Genomic DNA, 16,312 nt, shown 5'->3' with positions numbered 1-16,312 from the left:
CACTGGGGACACGCGGTCCTGAGTCCCAAAAGGCCACCGGGTCCCTTTTTTGGGGCACGAGGCCGGCCAGGACCCCTGCTCCATCCCTCAGCGGTGCTGTGCCCAGGCAGGGAGCTGCGGGGATGCAGGAGAGGGAGGAGGATGCTCTACAGAACACACAGAGGGGCTGGCAGCCGGACTCGGGCCGGATCCTGCGCCGGGGCTGGTGGGACACGATGCCGGCCGAGCAGGGACAGCCCCGGCAGCACTAAAGGACACTTTCTTCACTGACGTGTGGTGCTCAGCTCCGCTTTTAATGGCTCTTGCGATGTAAGGGGTAAGAATCCTCCCCGGTGCCCAAAAGCGGTGGGGGAACGAGCCAGGCACCGTGTCCCCCAGAGCCACCGGGGAGCAGCCGCGGGGCTTCGGTGACCCGCTGCCAAAGTCCAGGTAGTCCTGTCCGATGCTCTCGTGTCCCTTCTTGCGGTGTTGCACCGGCACGGCACGGCACGGCACAGCACGGCATGGCGCAGTATGATGCGGTGCAGCACGGCACAGCACGCTGCAACATGGCACGGTGCGGCGCGGCACGGCACGGCGCAGCGTGGGGCTCGCTGCCCTCTCCGGGGCGGCTGTGCGTGTTGGGGGGGGGGGGCTCAGGACGTACCGCAACACCCCCCCTCCTCGTGCCGGGCCAGCAGCGACATGCGGGAGAAGGTCCTGGCGCAGGCACGGCACCGGTACTTCTTGACGTCCGAGTGGGTCTGGAGGTGGGCGCGGAGGTTGGAGCGGTCGGCGAAAGCCCGGCTGCAGTGGGGGCAGGCGTAGGGCTTCTCCCCTGCGGGACACGTGTCAGGGCACCCCCGTACCCAAGGTCACCCCGCCCCCCCCCCCCCGTCATCCCCTCCTGCATCGCTCTCACCACCTTTCCCTGTGCCTCCCCCAAGTACTTCCCAGGAATCCCCTGAACCCACCGGTGCCTTCCTGGTGGGCAACCTTAAGAGTGGGACCTGCCAGGGGGTCTCCCACGGGACTCACGGTGCATGCCGGCACGCCAGCCCCCCCCCCCCCAGCACCCCCGGCCGTGCCCACCCCAGGCGGGTCCCTCCTAGAGACCAAGCCACGCCGAACCCGGACGGATGGCGATTTTGCACCCATCGTCCCCAAAAAGCAGAGGTACCGGCAGGACCAGCAGGAGCCGGTGGGGGGGTCCCATCCTTACCTGTGTGGGTGCGGATGTGACCCTGGAGCAGCCAGGGCCGGGAGAAGGCTTTTCCGCAGAGGCGGCACTGGCAGGGCAGGGTGTGGGTACGGATGTGCATCTTCAGGGCGCCCAAGCTGGCGTACGCCCGGGCGCAGTGCCGGCAGCTGAAGCTGCGCCGGTGCGGCCCCCGCCGCAGGGGCAGGTTGAGGGTCTGGATGTCCTTCAGGGGGTTGCCCGGGCTGGGGGTGCCCGTCGGGATGGGGGAAGCCTTGGTGTCGGGGGGCAGCAGGAGGGGGAAGCGGGAGAGAAGGCGGCCGCGGTCCTGCAGGCAGGGAGGAGCGGGGGGCACGGGGGGCTGGCGGTGGCCGGGGGGGAGCAGCCCCCCGCAGTCACACAAGCCGTCGAGCTCTGTGGGAATGGGGAGGGGGTTAAGGGATGAGGGATGGCAGCCGGGCTGCCTGCCCGGTCCCCGGAACGCCCCCCCTGGGGGTCACGCACCAGGTCACCCCTCTGCTCCCACCCCTGGGCAATGCAGAACCAAGGCACCCACTGCAAAACAGAGCAAAACCAGTCCTTTCACCCCAAAAGGGGAGTCACAGACACCCCCAGCGCCTGCTGGAGCCCAGCTTGTGCCTGGGTGCCAGCTCGCCTGGGGCTGGACGCACCCCAAAATCTGGGCATCCCCTGGGGCAGCATGGCTGGGGGGGGGCAGGTACCACGCTGGCAAGCACCCACTGACTTGCTCCTGTCCCCCCGCCTGCCTCCCAGCAGCACAGGGACCCCTATATGGGTGGGGAGGATGGGGGTATGTTGGAGGGGAGGGTCCCGCATGCCTAGCTTTGGGAAGCCCCCAGGTGACCCCAATTCTCCCCCAACCCGCCCCCCCCCCCCCCATCACCAGCATCTCTGCCCAGCTGGCCGAGCCACCTGGGATGGGGCTGACAGCGTGGGGGCACGGAGCCAGGGAGTCCCCCAGCATCTCGGCACAGGGCATCACCCCAAGCTCAGCCGGGGAGTCCCTGCCCACCGCAGGGGTGGCAGCAGGAACTGAGGGTCCCGGGGGGGTGGGGGTGGTGGTGGTCCCGGGATCCCCCGGTGCAGGTGGAACCGTGCAGCCTTACCGCGAGCGCCGGTGTCGAGCTGGCCGTAGTTGGGGATGCGGGTGCTGGAAGGTTTCTTCACCAGGAAGGAGCGGGGCATGGCCGGACAGGCAGGGTGACGGGCAGGGTTGTGTCCCCGTGTCGTGTCCCCACGTCGTGTCCCCGTGTCGTGTCGTGTCCCGACGGGTGACAGCAGATAAGGCCCCGGGGCTCATTAGCATGGGCAGCCCCCGGGGAGCCCCCGGGCCAACCGCTGCCCGAGGGCTGGCCTTGGCTGCCAGCAGCACAAGGGACGGCATCGGGGACAGCCCTGTCCCCCGGCACTGTCACCCCACGCGCCCCGCAGGCAGGCTCCCGCTGCCCACAGCATCCCCCTGCCCAGGCTGGCTCACACCCGGCATAACACCCCCCGTCCCGACACCCAGCTGGGGTAGGACGGAGCAGGCACCCGGGCTCACGGGGACCCCCGACACCACCTTCTCCCTGCAGGGACGGGTAGCCCCACGCGCCCGTCCCCTCCGCCGTGGTGCCCTCCTGGCCCCAGAAAGGCTCACGGGGGCTGTTTGGGGAGGACCGGGGAGCAGATAAGGCAGTTCCTCAACGCGATCAGCCCCGGCCATTGTAGCCTCAAGACTTTTCACTGCTCCCGGGGACAGGAGCCATGCTCTGGCCAGCGCCAGGACAAGGGTGAACCCCTGTACCCCTCCAAGGGGACACCAGTGGCTGGTCCCCCAGGGAGGGGGACGCAGGTTCAGCCCGTGCCCAGGCTGGAGGGATCGGCTGCGCGGAGCCAGCCCGTGTCCCTGGGGAACCCCGACAGCCCCGTGGGGGCTCGGAGCCAGGACACCTCCCAGGGACATCCGCAGAAGGCCAGCGAGGCTTTGGGGAACAGCGCACTGTGCCAAGCGTCCTCCCCCGTGTCCTCCCTCCGAGCACCAAGACCCGGCTGACAGGGAGGGGGCATGGCTGTCAGCAGCAATGCGCACAGCTGGGGGGGTGCCAGGAGGGGTGCGGGGGGGATCCCCGATGTCCCCAGCAGCAACGCCAGCCCCCGGCACGTTTGGCAACAGCCGGCACTGGGAGAGCGGATTGTGAAGTGCTTGGTCAGAGGGAGGTAAGGGCTGGGGGAGCGTGGTGGGTGATGAAATGGCATTGACAAACCTTCTGCGGCGGCACCGCTGCCATTAACGGGAGGAGTTGACGAATCGGGGACAAAGCTGTAAAGACGAGCTCTGCGTTTGGGGAAGGAGCAGCCCAGATAAGCCAGGGTGGGGGGCACCCACCCCCAGCCACGTCCCGCACCCCAGAGCCAGGGCAGAGACCGCACAGGGAGGCCACCTGTGGATGAAACTGCCTTTATTGAGAAAAATGGTTTGCTACAAATACGTCATTGATTTTATTCTTCTTCAAAAAACAGTACGTCTCGTTAAAAGTTCTAGTTATGCAAAAAGTCGCAGGTAACACGCTAACGAGCATGGCCGGTGGCATGGCAGGAGCCCCGGCACAGCCCGGCCGGCGGCAGGCAGAGCCAGACCTGACCCTGCACAAAGTGGGGAGAGGCAGGAGCTGCCTGTGCAGTGCAGCGCCTGCCTGCACCCTCGCAGCCTGGGCCCTTAAAGTGCTTTACAAAAGCAGCCGTTGCTGCCCCTGCTCTAGTGTCGCAGGGCAAAAAGGAGGAGGAAGAGGAGGAAGGAGACAGAGAGGTTAATAGTGCTGCCCCAGAGGCAGGGAGCTCCCTGCAACTGAGAGCTCTGATGGAGGCTGCTCTGGGACCCGAACCCGAGGGTCCCAGCTGAGGATGGGACAGGGAAACCCTCCTGGGTCCCTTTTGGGAGATGCAAGTGCTCTCCATCCCACCAGGGATGGCCCCCAGGCTGGGCAGGTGCCAGCAATGCCGTGCTGGTAAGAGAAGACCCCATCCCTCCTCGCTAGCAGGCTTGAGGGAGGGGAGCGGAGCAGCTCCAGCCCTTTCCCTGCCTTCTGCCAGGGGAGTGGAGGGTCTCTGCATGCTCCCTGGTAGGGCTGCCGGTGGCACGTGGGAGCTCACAGGCCCCCAAAACACCCAGTACTATTTAAATCAAAAGTAAAAAACAAGACGGTATTGCTAGAGCAGAGCTGGAGCTGGAGCCAGGTCTTGGATAAACGATGAAAGGGCACTTCTCCAAGCAGGGACATGCAGAGGGATTGCTCTCCCACACCTCTTTCTCTGCAGACCCCTGCGGGAACGCGGCACGGCTGGTGCTGTGGGATTAGTGCTGAACTAGCAGGTCTGCAGGTATCACACATCACCACCTCCCCGTGGTTCCTCCACCGAGAGCCTTGGTCTGATCCTGTCGCCGGTGTGATCCCAAAGGGTGTCAGGGTCCCTGCACGCAGCTCTGCACAGGGGGGGCCACGCTCAGGCTGGCAGCAGCCCATCCAAGGCCTGGCAGAGGAGATCTCCCCGCCACCCTCTCCCAGCCCAGCGGAGCAGAGAGGAAGGGGATCGGGGGGGACAGGTCACCGGGATGCTATGGAGCATCTCTCAGGTCAACATCTGCCCAGGTGTGCCCTATACCCAGGGAGAGACCCGGGAGAGGGAAATGCAATCCCCTATTTCAGGGGGACAGGATGCTCAGCGTTGGGGTCTTGCGTGGGCAGACGTCCCTCCCACACACCCATCGCCCAGACACAACCCCGCTGCTCTGCACCGAGTGCCAGCGTGCCACAACTAACCTGCCTGCTCCCTCGCTGCCCGCTCGCAGAGACAAAACCATCGCTCCAGATTACGCCCTGCCCGCGGCCACATCCAGCACTGCCACAGAAGCTCTGCCTGCAAGGGTTAAGCCACCCCGAGCCTGACCATGCGTCCTGGAGAGGGTTAGCAGCTCAGAGAGCACGGCTGGCCAAGCGGCTCTTGGAGAATGGAAGTGGTGCTGCTGCTCCTCAAAAAGGCAGCCCAGCGAGCCGCTTGGCACCCGTTCCCCCAGCTGACGAGGTGCTGCTCTGACCTGGCCTCTCCTGCATCACCACCCGCCTGCGGAGAAACATGACGACAAGGGAAGGGAACGGCCCCAAAACAACCGAAGAGGACACCCGCGATCTTCCCACGGCCCCTGCAGAGTCCCACCTGCCGGCCCAGGGTCCGGCTCCTGCTTCCTGCCTGATTTCAAATCCACAGCATGTTCATTTGTTTGGGTTTTTTTTTTTTTAAAAATATACTTTCTTAATAATGTTCCATAAAAATACTCTTGTCCCCGGTGACGGATATTGCAGTGTGAAGAGTAACAGCTTCTGTTCCCGCTCTATAAAACGTGGAAAAGGCATCACGCCGATTAATGTAGAAAAATGCAAGAACTCAGTATCACAAGAGCCGGTACAAAACGAGGAAGGTGAGAGTTTCACTGAACGCCGGACATCGTCCCCATGGACTCCTCCGAACCCGCTGCCATCACAGGGCACACGAGGACAACCGTCTCGCCCTGGGATTCAGCCTGGCCTGGGCAGTAGCAGGCAAAGGAGACAGCTCCTGCCTGCAGCACGGGGGACGGGACAGACCGACGTCTCTGGTAATAGCCTTGCAGAGTTTAAAAAAAGATGCTCCGTGCCGTTTTCTTCCTTTTCAAAAAGGAGGTGGATGATGACAGTTTCAAAGTAGGGCATTTCTGCATAAAATGCATCATAGTTTTACGTACCTATTCAATTGCAACACAGAGCATGAAGACAAATGGTGCCAAAAAGCATCTAATAATAAATAGATCTGGATACAGGTATATACTCCGTATATGGATATGAAATGCCTAACCGAGGAACGATCCCAGCCCTTCGGCGCCGACTCCGCTCTCATCCCAGCAGCAGACGTCTCTGCTCACTCACCGGTTCAGTGTGATGCTAAAGAGACTCCACCTTCTTAAACAAGGTGGGATTTGCCCAGGGAGGAGAGGGAAGAGAGGTGGCAGCGAGTCTCCGGGTGTGCCGGGGGTTGACGAGCTCTGTGCCTCCCCGGCAGGAAGGCCGAGTGTGCAAAAGGAGACGGGGTGATGAGGGGGGTCTGAACCGATGCTCCACAGTCACCCTCAGTTCTCAGAGAGCGACAGTGCCAGGGCAGCCTGCAATGCTGCCTCCTCATCGATGTTATAGTCCTAAAAAAAAGAAAAAAAAAAAAAAAAAAAAAGAGAGGGGCGGTCAGAAGAGTTAGCACGCCCAGGCCACACAGTCTCCATCAAGCAGCAGGGGTAGCCCGGGCAAGGAGCCCTTCCTGCTCGTTATTGTGCTACTGAGGTTGCAAGCCTCCATCTCCTCTGGCATGCAGGTCCCAGGAATGTTGTGCTCTTTGGGATGTCCTTTGTGCCCACGGTCCCTCTCCTGTCTGGAATCTGCCAACGTCAGCCCTGCTCTTAGACCCAGCAGCGGGCAGGGGTGAAACATGCCCACGCAAGAAGCTGTGACCAAAGCACAAAGCTTTCTAGCAAGGCCACGGGCTTCTCCAGTGCTCCGGTTCGGGTTTATGCAACACAGCGATCGCTCCTTAAGTGGGGATATTTCTCTGTAAATATTTGGAGGTTCCTTTCCCTGACATGTAACAGCCCTGCAATAAAAGCAGGATGCTAACAAAACCTCCCCTCGGTCCCAAGGCTGGGCGATCACACCCTAACCCCCACACAAGAGGGGTCAGCAACCCTCAGAGTGGGGCCATGGACACCCCCCACACGCAGCAGTCAGGATCCCCCCCAAGCCCTGAGGCTGGGCTGCTCCCCTCCCACTACTTTCGAAGCCTCAAAGAAAAGGGCTTTTGTGCTACAATTCCTCAGGGGAAGAGTTTAATGGAGCATGCAGAGGAAACAACCCATCTTCATGGAGAGCAGTAACATTTCCCTCTCCTCCTTCAGAGACTTTTTCCTGGTGCATCTGATGATTACCAGCTCGAGCACACCCTGGGGCAGGCGGGGAGCCCAGCCCCACACCCGTGGGGGTCTCCCAAGTGGGGCTACGCGTGTGCCACGTGCCTCCCGCAAAGCCCAAAGGAGGATCCGTCCCCTTCCCATCGTGAGGGGCTGCACAGCGGGACAGGCTGGTCCTGGCACAGGAAGGGAAGGGCTGGTTTCATCTCCCAGCCGCTCAGCAAGGGACATGGGGAAGATGATCCCATTTCGGCTCAGAGCTGTACTCACCACAAAGGTGTCGTAGGAGAACTTGTGCCTGTGGAGGAGGTGCTGGAGGAAGTTGGCACTTTTGTAGCTGGGGTCCCCCCAGGGCATGGCTGAGCAGACTGGGCACACCTGCAGCAGGCAGGGATGACAGGGAGCCATGACTCACAGACCCCTCCGCCTCTATCTCTCGGAGAGGTGAGTAGTGGTCCCCCCCCTTTTCTGACAGAGGATGATTTGCAGAGGATGTGCTAAATAGGGGGTCCCTCAACCCCCCGAGCAGATCCCACGGTGCACAGAGCCTCTGGCACATGGCCCAGGCTGCTTTCAGCTCACTGACAAATTACACACGCATGTAAGCAGAGCTGCAAGTTCCCCACCCTGTCAACCCAGCAGGGATGGGGAGAGGAAATCCAGTACCATCCAGGTTGCAGGCACAGGAGGATGGAGGCAGCTTATTACAGAGAGCCTCTAGCAAAGCAAACAGAGGCAGGTCCCCACCTCCCATCAAAGGCATTTAAAACAAACTAAATGAACTGGAAATACAGTTGTACTTTATGCACAGCAGCAGCTCTGCACGCCAGCGGGCTCAGCTGCAGCATCAGCTACAGCATATTTGGATTTCCAGGAGTTACCCTGCACAGAACCAGCCTGTCCCAGCGCCCCGGCATCACTCACCACTTTGTTGGGGTCGTTGCGGTGGTTCTCCATGCAGTGCTTCACCAGCTCCTGCTGGTCCAGGTTCCGGGCCCCACAGTACGGGCACACGAACGTCGAGCGATTGGGAATATTGCTAAAGAGAGCAAGGACAAGCTCAGATCCCCCAGGAACGGCTGGATTGACTCCTTCCGAACTAACCCAGCCGCCCCCTGCTCAGCTTTTTTGATACCAACCCATAGCAGAAACCAGACCAGCCCGTTCCCACCCCAGCCGCGGGCTGAACCACCCTGGTTTGGTCGGTCCTTCCTCTGGCACGACGATATGAAACACAGGGCAGCACAGGGGCTGCAGATGCCAGGAGGGAGAAGGTGCTGACCTTTCTTGCTGTGAATACCCAAGAGAAAGTAAAACACATGCTTGGATTTTAGGGCTTCTAATGAAGACGGAGGGGAACATTGGTGCAGTTTGCAAGGAGGGACAAGTTTCCCTACCCAACGCAAGGCAGTACCTGGGAATAGGTTGGGACGTGGGGACGACTGGAACGAACTTGGGGCAGTTGGCCATCTGCTCCTGCACCTTCGCGCAGGATGAGACGTGGGAGCGCATTTTCGCAAGGGTCACCTGGAGAACAAGGAGAGAATAAACGTTCCTGCAGGCTGCGACACCTTCCAGATGCAGTGCTGGAGCCTCCGCTGCAGCTCGGGAGAGCAGTTTTGGTCCACCAACGTCAAAGCAAACACTGGTCTGTGCAGGATGACCCGCACCAGCGTGGAAACGCTGCACCAGCCCGTCCTTCCTTGCAGGACTGGGATTTGGGGTTGCATGCTCGCTGCACGCATCCCCAGAGGTCACACACAAGCCACCCAGGCTGCATTACTGTAGCACTAGCTCCATTTTCCTCTGCAAAAGAAAAACTGCTGACAGGCAGAAACCCCAAACAGCTTTGACACCGTCCAGGATCGCTCCTGGGCCACAGCCAGGGAGTTACAAGAAGATCCCCAAAGTTAACGGAAGCCAGAAAACACATCAGCGGAGACGCACCATGAATCACAGCTTTACAGCCGGTCCCAGAAGCATCCCAGATCAGACTGCCCCAGGCTGGGCCAGGCCACGCTGCTGGTTCAGCTTCCCCACGGCCGTTGGGATCGCTGCACCTTAAGCGAGAGCTAAATCCTTACCCTCGTTAGGAGCAGCAGCAGAGCTGGTTTGTCTCAGCCTTTCCCATGTTGTAGGAAAGACCTCAGCCTGCTTTTGAAGGTCCCCGCTGCCTAATAATAGCTCTAGTCTGCTGACAAAGGCAGCTAAGAGAGAGTGCCTCTGTCTCTGCACCTGGCTCACGGCAGCAGCCGTGACACGCAGGGGACAGCACACCTCGCAGGCGCAATTTGGGGACCCGCCAACCAGGGGACTCCGCGAACCGAACCGCGGGCAGCAAGCGACTTCCCTCCTCCGGCAGCATGGCTCCGGGATCAGCAGCGGGACGGGGACAGGCAGCCTTCCCCAGCCAGCTTTACCTTCTTGCTGCAGCCTCTGCAGGGAGCCTTGTAGGACGAAAGCTGTTTCTCCACGCTGGAAGCCTTTTCCACCTTCTTGGGGTCGAAGGGCATGCGGCAGAGCGGGCAGAGCGGGGATGGCACTTGCAGGCAGGGTTGCAGGCACTCCCCGCAAAACCTGGGGGCACAGAGAGCAGCGTCGAGTGGCCCAGCAGCGTCCTGGACCAGGAGGAGGAGGAGGGCAGAGGGGTGAGCAAGACCCCAGCCCCAGGGCACACTCGTTCTCAGGGACTCCTGCACACCCCAGGCTGCAGGGCAGCCCCAAAACCCAGGGATTGGTATCCACACTGGGAGGAAGTGGACAGAACTGGGAGCTTGGGAGAGGGCACGGGGAGGTCAGGCACAGCCCAAGCCTCGAAGGAGCTCCCTGGACGTAAAGCCAGGGCACAGACAACGCCACTGCTCCGAGACCCGCATCCAGGAGCGGATTTGAAGGGAGCCAAATAAAAACCGGTGCCAAGCATCCAGGCCGGACAGGAATAAAGCGAGCAAGCGCGTCAGAGCCACGGCTCACCTCCTTTCAAGGTCCCTTACGCCTGCAGGAACGCGGATGAGAAATCAAAGCAGCAGAGAGTAAGCGTGAGGGAGGCAGCCCCGGGCAGGAGGCAAAGCGGCTCGGTCCCCACAAAGTCAATTGTCACAGGGGTCCCCGTCCCCTCCGCCTGCCCACCCAGCTCACGTCACCCAGAACGGTGGGGGGGGGGGGAACGACACGTTGCTAAGCCTCTGCCGGTGCACAGGGGGGCAAAGTCATGGTGCTTCTTGCTCCGGCATGAAGTGCCCCCAGCCCCAAAAGAGCTGGGGGGGAGTGGAGGGGGACCAAGCAAAGCCACGGTCTCCACGGGAGACCAAGGTGTCCCAAAAGCAGGCTGTGAAAGGGGGGACAAGGAGATGTCACCGAAACGCTGGGGTGATGAGCGGACCCCAGCTCCCCACAGCAGCACCCACGGGTGGCCTCTTCCCGGGGGCCAAGGCACAGCACCCGTGGGTGGCCCAAATTGGGCGGGGGGGGGGTGCTGGGGCAGGATTCCCACCCAGGCGAGACCCCCAGCCAGCACTGGGGGAGATCCTGGGGGCAGAAACCAAGTCTGGGTGCTGATGGAGAAGGGGGCTGGGGTCGTGGGGAGGGGGGGGGAAGGACCCCTGGGTGCACCCCACAGACGGTCCGGGCTGGGGGGGGTACCGGGACAGGGCAGGACCCCCGGGAGGGGAAGGGGATTTGGGCTGGGGGGCAAGGAGGCCGGTGGTGGTGGAGCAGCTGGGGATGGGAGGGGGGGGTCCCGGTGCCGAGCAGCGGGACCCAGGTGTCAGTTGAGGGGTGGGCTGGGGGTCCCGGTACCGGCTGGGGGTCCCGGTACCGGCTGGGGTCACAGGGCAGAAGGCCCGGAGGGGGTCCCGGTGCAAGGAGAAGCGCCCAGCGAAAGCGACAGCTCCGACCCCGGAGGGGGAACTGGGACAGACCGGGGATGGGGGGGGGGTCCCCTCCACCGCCCCCCCCCCCCGGCTCACGTGTGTCCGCAGCCCGCGATACCGACGGCTCGGTGAAAAACCTCCAGGCAGATGGGGCAGCTGAACTGCGCTTCCAGCGCCTCGGCGGCGGGACCGGAGGAGGAGGAAGAGGAGGAGGAAGAAGACGAGGTGTGTGTGTGGGGGGGGCGGCCGGGGGGACCCACCCGGGGCCTGAGGCCGCTGCGCCGCCGCCACCAGCAGGTTCCGCAACATGGCGGCGGCGGCGGGGGAGAGGGTGGGCGGGGGGAAGGAGGGGCGTGGCCCTGACGTCAGCGCGCACCGCCGCGTCATCGCCGTGCGCCGGGGAGCGGAGCCGGGGTGGAAGGAAGCGGGGGCCGCCATGTGCGAGGCGGCGGGGGATGATGGAGGGTGCGGGGGGGACGCGGCACCGGCGCGGCGACGACGACGAGCCCCGGGAAACAGGTGGGAAGGTCGGTCCGGGGAGCTCGGGCTGGGCTCCCGGCGCCGCTCCCGGTGCTGTCGCCGGTCGCCGTACCCCCCCCCCCCTCCCCCGTTATCCCTCCGGTAGCCGCCCCGTGCTGCTCGCTCCGGTGCTACCCCCGGTGTTCTCCCTCCCCCCGGGGGTGGGGGTGTGGGACCGGTGCCCCCGGTGGTGGCCGGTGACCGTCCGTGTCCCCGCAGCCACCCGCGGCCCTGCGTGAAGTGCGGGCAGGGATCTGCCTCCCTCGTCATCCGCGTCGGGGACGCCTTCTGCCGGTGAGGGACATCGGGGCTTGGGGACATCGGGGCTTGGGGACATCGGGTCTCTGGGCTGTCAAGGCTTGGGGACATCGGGTCTCTGGGACATCGGGTCTCTGGGACATCGGGGCTTGGGGACATCGGGGCTTGGGGACATCGGGTCTCTGGGCTGTCAAGGCTTGGGGACATCGGGGCTTGGGGACATCGGGGCTTGGGGACATCGGGTCTCTGGGATGTCAAGGCTTGGGGACATCGGGGCTTGGCGACATCGGGTCTCTGGGACATCGGGGCTTGGCGACATCGGGTCTCTGGGACATCGGGGCTTGGCGACATCGGGGCTTGGCGACATCGGGTCTCTGGGACATCGGGGCTTGGCGACATCGGGGCTTGGGGCCATCGGGTCTCTGGGCTGTCAAGGCTTGGGGACATCGGGGCTTGGGGACATCGGGGCTTGGGGCCATCGGGTCTCTGGGATGTCAAGGCTTGGGGACATCGGGGCTTGGGGCCATCGGGTCTCTGGGATGTCAAGGCTTGGGGACATCGGGGCTTGGCGACATCGGGTCTCTGGGACATCGGGGCTTGGCGACATCGGGGCTTGGGGCCATCGGGTCTCTGGGATGTCAAGGCTTGGGGACATCGGGGCTTGGGGACATCGGGGCTTGGGGTCACAGGCCTTGGAGACATCAAGTATTGGGGATATTAGGTCTCTGGGACGTTGGGTCTCGGGGACATGGGGGTCTCTGGGACATGGGGGTCTCTGGGACATCGGGGCTTGGGGACATCAAGGCTTGGGGCCATCGGGTCTCTGGGATGTCAAGGCTTGGGGACATCAGGGCTTGGAGACGTTGGGTCTCTCGGACATTAGGGCTTGGGGACATCAGGACTTGGGGACATTGGGTCTCGGGGACACGGAACTTGGGCACATTGGGTCTCTGGGATGTCAAGGCTCGGGGACATTGGGTCTCGGGGACATTGGGGCTTGGGGACACAGAGCTTGGGGACATTGGGTCTCTGGGATATTGGGGCTTGGGAACATGGGGCTTGGAGGCATCAAGGCTTGGGGTCATCGGGTCTCTGGGACGTTGGGGCTTGGGGACACGGGGCTTGGGGACATCAGAGTTTGGGGACATTGGGTCTCTGGGATATTGGGGCTTGGGAACATGGGGCTTGGAGACATCAAGGCTTGGCGACATCGGGTCTCTGGGACATTAAGGCTTGGTGACATCAGGGCTTGGGGCCATTGGGTCTCTGGGTCATTGGGACTTGGGCACATTGGGTCTCTGGGACATGGGGTCTCTGGGACATCGGGGCTTGGGGACATCAAGGCTTGGAGACATTGTGTCTCTGGGACATTGGGGCTTGGGTACAAGGAGCTTGGGGACATTGGGTCTCTGGGATGTCAAGGCTTGGGGACATTGGGTCTCGGGGACATTGGGTCTGGGACGTTGGGGCTTGGGGACACGGAGCTTGGGGACATTGGGTCTCAGGGACATAAAGGCTTGGGGACAGCAGGGCTTGGAGACAAGGGGCTTGGGGACAGCAGGGCACAAGAATATTGTGGCTTGGGGACATTAGGTCTCGGGGACATCGGGTCTCTGGGACATCAAGGCTTGGAGAGAGGGGGCTCAAGGACTTTGCGTCCTGGGGACATGGGGGCTGGGTGCCGTAGAACATGCCATGGCTCAGGGCCGTGTCCCCGCAGCGGCTGCTTCCATGAGTACTTTGTGCATAAGTTCCGTGCAATGCTGGGCAAGAACCGCGTCATCTTCCCAGGAGACAAGGTACTGGGGGGGTGGGACACAGAGGTGTGTGGGGGGGCCCGGGTGGTGACACCAGGGCCGGTGACCATCCCTCATGTCCCTGCAGGTGCTGCTGGCGCTGTCGGGGGGACCGGCATCCAGTGCCATGCTCCGGCAGGTCCAAGAGGTGAGAGTGGGGGTGATGGGGGGACTGGGCGGGGGTACAACTCACCCACCCCCCTCACCCTGCACCTCTGCCAGGGGCTCAGCCGGGAGACGGCCAAGAGACTCCGCTTCATCCCCAGCCTCATCTATGTTGACGGTAAGGATTAACCCCGCTGCCCATTTGCTGCCTGCTCCCAGCGCCCTGCCCAGGGCTGGGGGCTGCCGCCAAGCCCAGGGAGGCTGTGGGCACCCCGGGGTGTCCCCCTCGCCCCGGGGATGGGGTGGGTGCCCCTTCCTCACCGTGGCGGCGGCCCCGGTGCTGCCCACCTGCCTTGCAGAGGGAGCGGTGCGCGGGCAGAGCCCGGCACAGCGGGAGGAGAGCCTGGCTCGGATGGAGACCCTGCTGCAGGCGACCGGCTTCCCCTACCACCTGGCCCACCTGGAGCAGGTATGGGGACGAAGTGGGGGGGGACACACGCCGGGGCAGGGGGACACACCTGGCTGCCCCCAGCCCCACGCTGGTACCCATCTCTGCCCCACAGGCGCTGGAGCTGCCCGCATCCATCTTGCGGCCGGGGCCGGGGGGTTCTGGCGAGCCCGGCCCCTCCTACAAGGAGGCTGTGGAGGGCTTCATCCAGCAGCAGCGGCAGGAGGGGGACAGGGACGGTGGCACCTCGCTGCCCAGCCTCGGCACCCGGGTGGGGGATCCGGCTGCCCCCCGCCTGCCCGCCGCTGCCCGCACCCAGGAGCTGCTGCGGCTCTTCGAGGCCGTGGAGACGCCGACGGCGAGAGAGGAGCTGCTGCAGATGCTGCGGTGAGGGGCCGATCCTGCCCGGCGTCGGCACCACGCGTGGCGCGGTGGCTCTGAGCTGGTGTCGCCTTGTCCCCCCAGGATCCACCTCATCCTGCAGACAGCCCGGACCAGGGGCTACGCCAAGGTGATGACGGGCGAGAGCTGCACCCGGGTGGCCATCAAGCTCCTCACCAACCTGGCGCTGGGTCGTGGCGCCTTCCTCGCCGTTGACACGGTGAGCAGCCTGCCGGCACCCTGTCCCCGAGCTGGGGATGGCGATCCTCACCTGGAGGGGTGACACGATGCCATGGAGGGAGGCGGGGGGGATGATCTGCGGCTTGGCGGTGGCACGGTCCCTCGGCAGCCACGCACCCGCAGGGCTTCGTGGACGACCGCCACGGTGACGTGATGGTGGTGCGTCCCATGCGGGAGTACATGGCCAAGGAGATCGCCTTCTACAACCACTTCTTCGACGTCCCCACCGTCATCGCGCCGCCCCTCCCCACCAAGGTAAGGACATCCCCCGTCCCCTTGGGGGGGAGGAATCCCGAGCTCTGTGTCCCCATAGTTTGGGAACGGACCCCCCCCATCCTGCCCCTGCCCTCTCCGCTTGCTCCCCCAGCGCCGGGAGAAGCCCAGCATCCACCGCCTGATGGAACGCTTCCTCCTGGGGCTGCAGGAGGATTTCCCCTCCACCATCAGCACCGTCTACCGGTACGGTGTCCCCTGCGCGGGGACACCCCGGAGTGAGGGGGGTGGTTTGGTTTGGGGGTGAGCGGGGTGCACACGTTTACCCCCCCGCCACGTTGGCTGCAGGACGGGTGAGAAGCTGAGCCCGGCTCCGGCCAAGGCGAGCAGCGAGTCCCAGCGCTGCCTGCTCTGCCTGTGCGCCCTGGACATCGCCGGGGGTGAGTTGGGGGGGGGGGTTATATAGGATTTGGGGGGGGGGCAGCCATGCACCCCCCCCTAGTCATACCCCTGCCCTCTGGCTCTTGCAGAGGAGGAGCTGGCCCTGGAGCCCACGCTGATCACGGAGGAGCCGGAGGGGAACGGGTGCTGCCAGGACCCGGCGGCAGCAGGGTAAGCATTTGGGCAGGGGGGGATGCCGTGCCAGCACCGGGGCCAACCGTGCCGTCACCGCTGAGGGTCCCTGTCCCCGCAGGGCTGAGAGCAGAGCTGCCTTCATCCCGCTGCTGTGCTACAGCTGCCGCCTCACCTTCAAGGAGCTGGTAAGGCTTTTGGGGGACGAGGGGGGGGGGCAGCTCTCCTCGGTGAACGGGGGTCCCCGTGCCCACGGCCCCTCTCTTGCAGGGTCCCCTCGCCACGCTGCCGCCCTACGTGCGTGCTGAGGCCCGGCGTAGGATCCGCAGGTAGGGGGGGACGGGGTGGGGGGGTGTCCCCTCCCCGCCGGCTCAGCCCCCGCTGCCACGTGCGTCCATCCATACCGTGTCCGTCCTTTGCAGAGCAGAGATGGAGCAGCAGAGCCAGGAGGTCCCGCTGGAGGATGAGGAGCCCGGCGAGAGCTGAAGGGGCTGAGGTCAGCCGGGGGTACAGACCCCCATCCCTCGGGGGTACCGGTGGGGCAGGGTGCCACCCCCCCACCAGGGAGGCCCCATAGGATGGTGGGGAACCAGAGCTCCTAGGGAACCCTGGCACCCAGGCTAGCTGCTTTTACACCCCGTTTTGGTTACCCCCATTCAGTGGGAGCCAGGGGTGCTGGTAGCCCCTGGGGGCAGTAGGTCCCCAGTCCCACCCAGCACCCCCCTCTCCGCACCCCAGCTGCAC

The 16,312-nt window shown here is 63.9% G+C and overlaps 3 protein-coding genes across 9 annotated transcripts; 1 reads left to right on the top strand and 2 right to left on the bottom strand.

The window, feature by feature from the left end:
• Window positions 1-592: 592 nt before the first annotated feature.
• SNAI3 (snail family transcriptional repressor 3) lies at window positions 593-2,394 on the bottom strand. Its single transcript, XM_030023961.1, has 3 exons — window positions 2,305-2,394; window positions 1,202-1,591; window positions 593-817 (listed from the first exon to the last, which is right to left on the bottom strand). The coding sequence occupies exons 1-3, from the start codon at window positions 2,381-2,383 to the stop codon at window positions 636-638; spliced, it is 651 nt and encodes a 216-aa protein (XP_029879821.1). The 5' UTR covers window positions 2,384-2,394; the 3' UTR covers window positions 593-635.
• A 1,228-nt stretch (window positions 2,395-3,622) lies between these two features.
• Window positions 3,623-11,344, bottom strand: RNF166 (ring finger protein 166). Of its 5 annotated transcripts, XM_041125668.1 has the most exons (7): window positions 11,272-11,344; window positions 11,132-11,231; window positions 9,584-9,740; window positions 8,578-8,690; window positions 8,088-8,202; window positions 7,434-7,541; window positions 3,623-6,404 (listed from the first exon to the last, which is right to left on the bottom strand). In XM_041125668.1, exons 1-7 carry the CDS (start codon window positions 11,342-11,344, stop codon window positions 6,339-6,341), a joined length of 732 nt encoding a protein of 243 aa, XP_040981602.1. In that variant the 3' UTR covers window positions 3,623-6,338. The 5 variants fall into 5 exon arrangements, with proteins under 5 accessions (XP_040981602.1, XP_040981600.1, XP_040981599.1 ...); XM_041125666.1 differs by lacking the exon at window positions 11,132-11,231 and having other exon boundaries at window positions 11,296-11,314; XM_041125665.1 differs by lacking the exon at window positions 11,272-11,344 and having other exon boundaries at window positions 9,584-10,491; window positions 11,132-11,212.
• A 91-nt stretch (window positions 11,345-11,435) lies between these two features.
• Window positions 11,436-16,264, top strand: CTU2 (cytosolic thiouridylase subunit 2). 3 transcript variants are annotated; one of them, XM_030023922.2, is made up of 15 exons: window positions 11,436-11,554; window positions 11,774-11,848; window positions 13,533-13,611; window positions 13,697-13,756; window positions 13,831-13,891; window positions 14,073-14,182; window positions 14,277-14,548; window positions 14,627-14,762; window positions 14,906-15,037; window positions 15,150-15,241; window positions 15,344-15,435; window positions 15,526-15,607; window positions 15,690-15,756; window positions 15,839-15,897; window positions 15,991-16,264. In XM_030023922.2, the coding sequence occupies exons 1-15, from the start codon at window positions 11,472-11,474 to the stop codon at window positions 16,052-16,054; spliced, it is 1,464 nt and encodes a 487-aa protein (XP_029879782.1). In that variant the 5' UTR covers window positions 11,436-11,471; the 3' UTR covers window positions 16,055-16,264. The 3 variants fall into 3 exon arrangements, with proteins under 3 accessions (XP_029879782.1, XP_029879783.1, XP_029879784.1); XM_030023923.2 differs by having other exon boundaries at window positions 11,450-11,562; XM_030023924.2 differs by lacking the exon at window positions 11,436-11,554 and having other exon boundaries at window positions 13,517-13,611.
• The last annotated feature ends 48 nt before the right edge of the window (window positions 16,265-16,312 follow it).

This window comes from Aquila chrysaetos, chromosome 9 (assembly GCF_900496995.4).
Source record: "Aquila chrysaetos chrysaetos chromosome 9, bAquChr1.4, whole genome shotgun sequence".
Taxonomy (NCBI): domain Eukaryota; kingdom Metazoa; phylum Chordata; class Aves; order Accipitriformes; family Accipitridae; genus Aquila; species Aquila chrysaetos.
The sequence above is the reverse complement of the archived record's forward strand: the minus strand, read 5'-3'. Positions and strand labels throughout refer to the sequence as shown.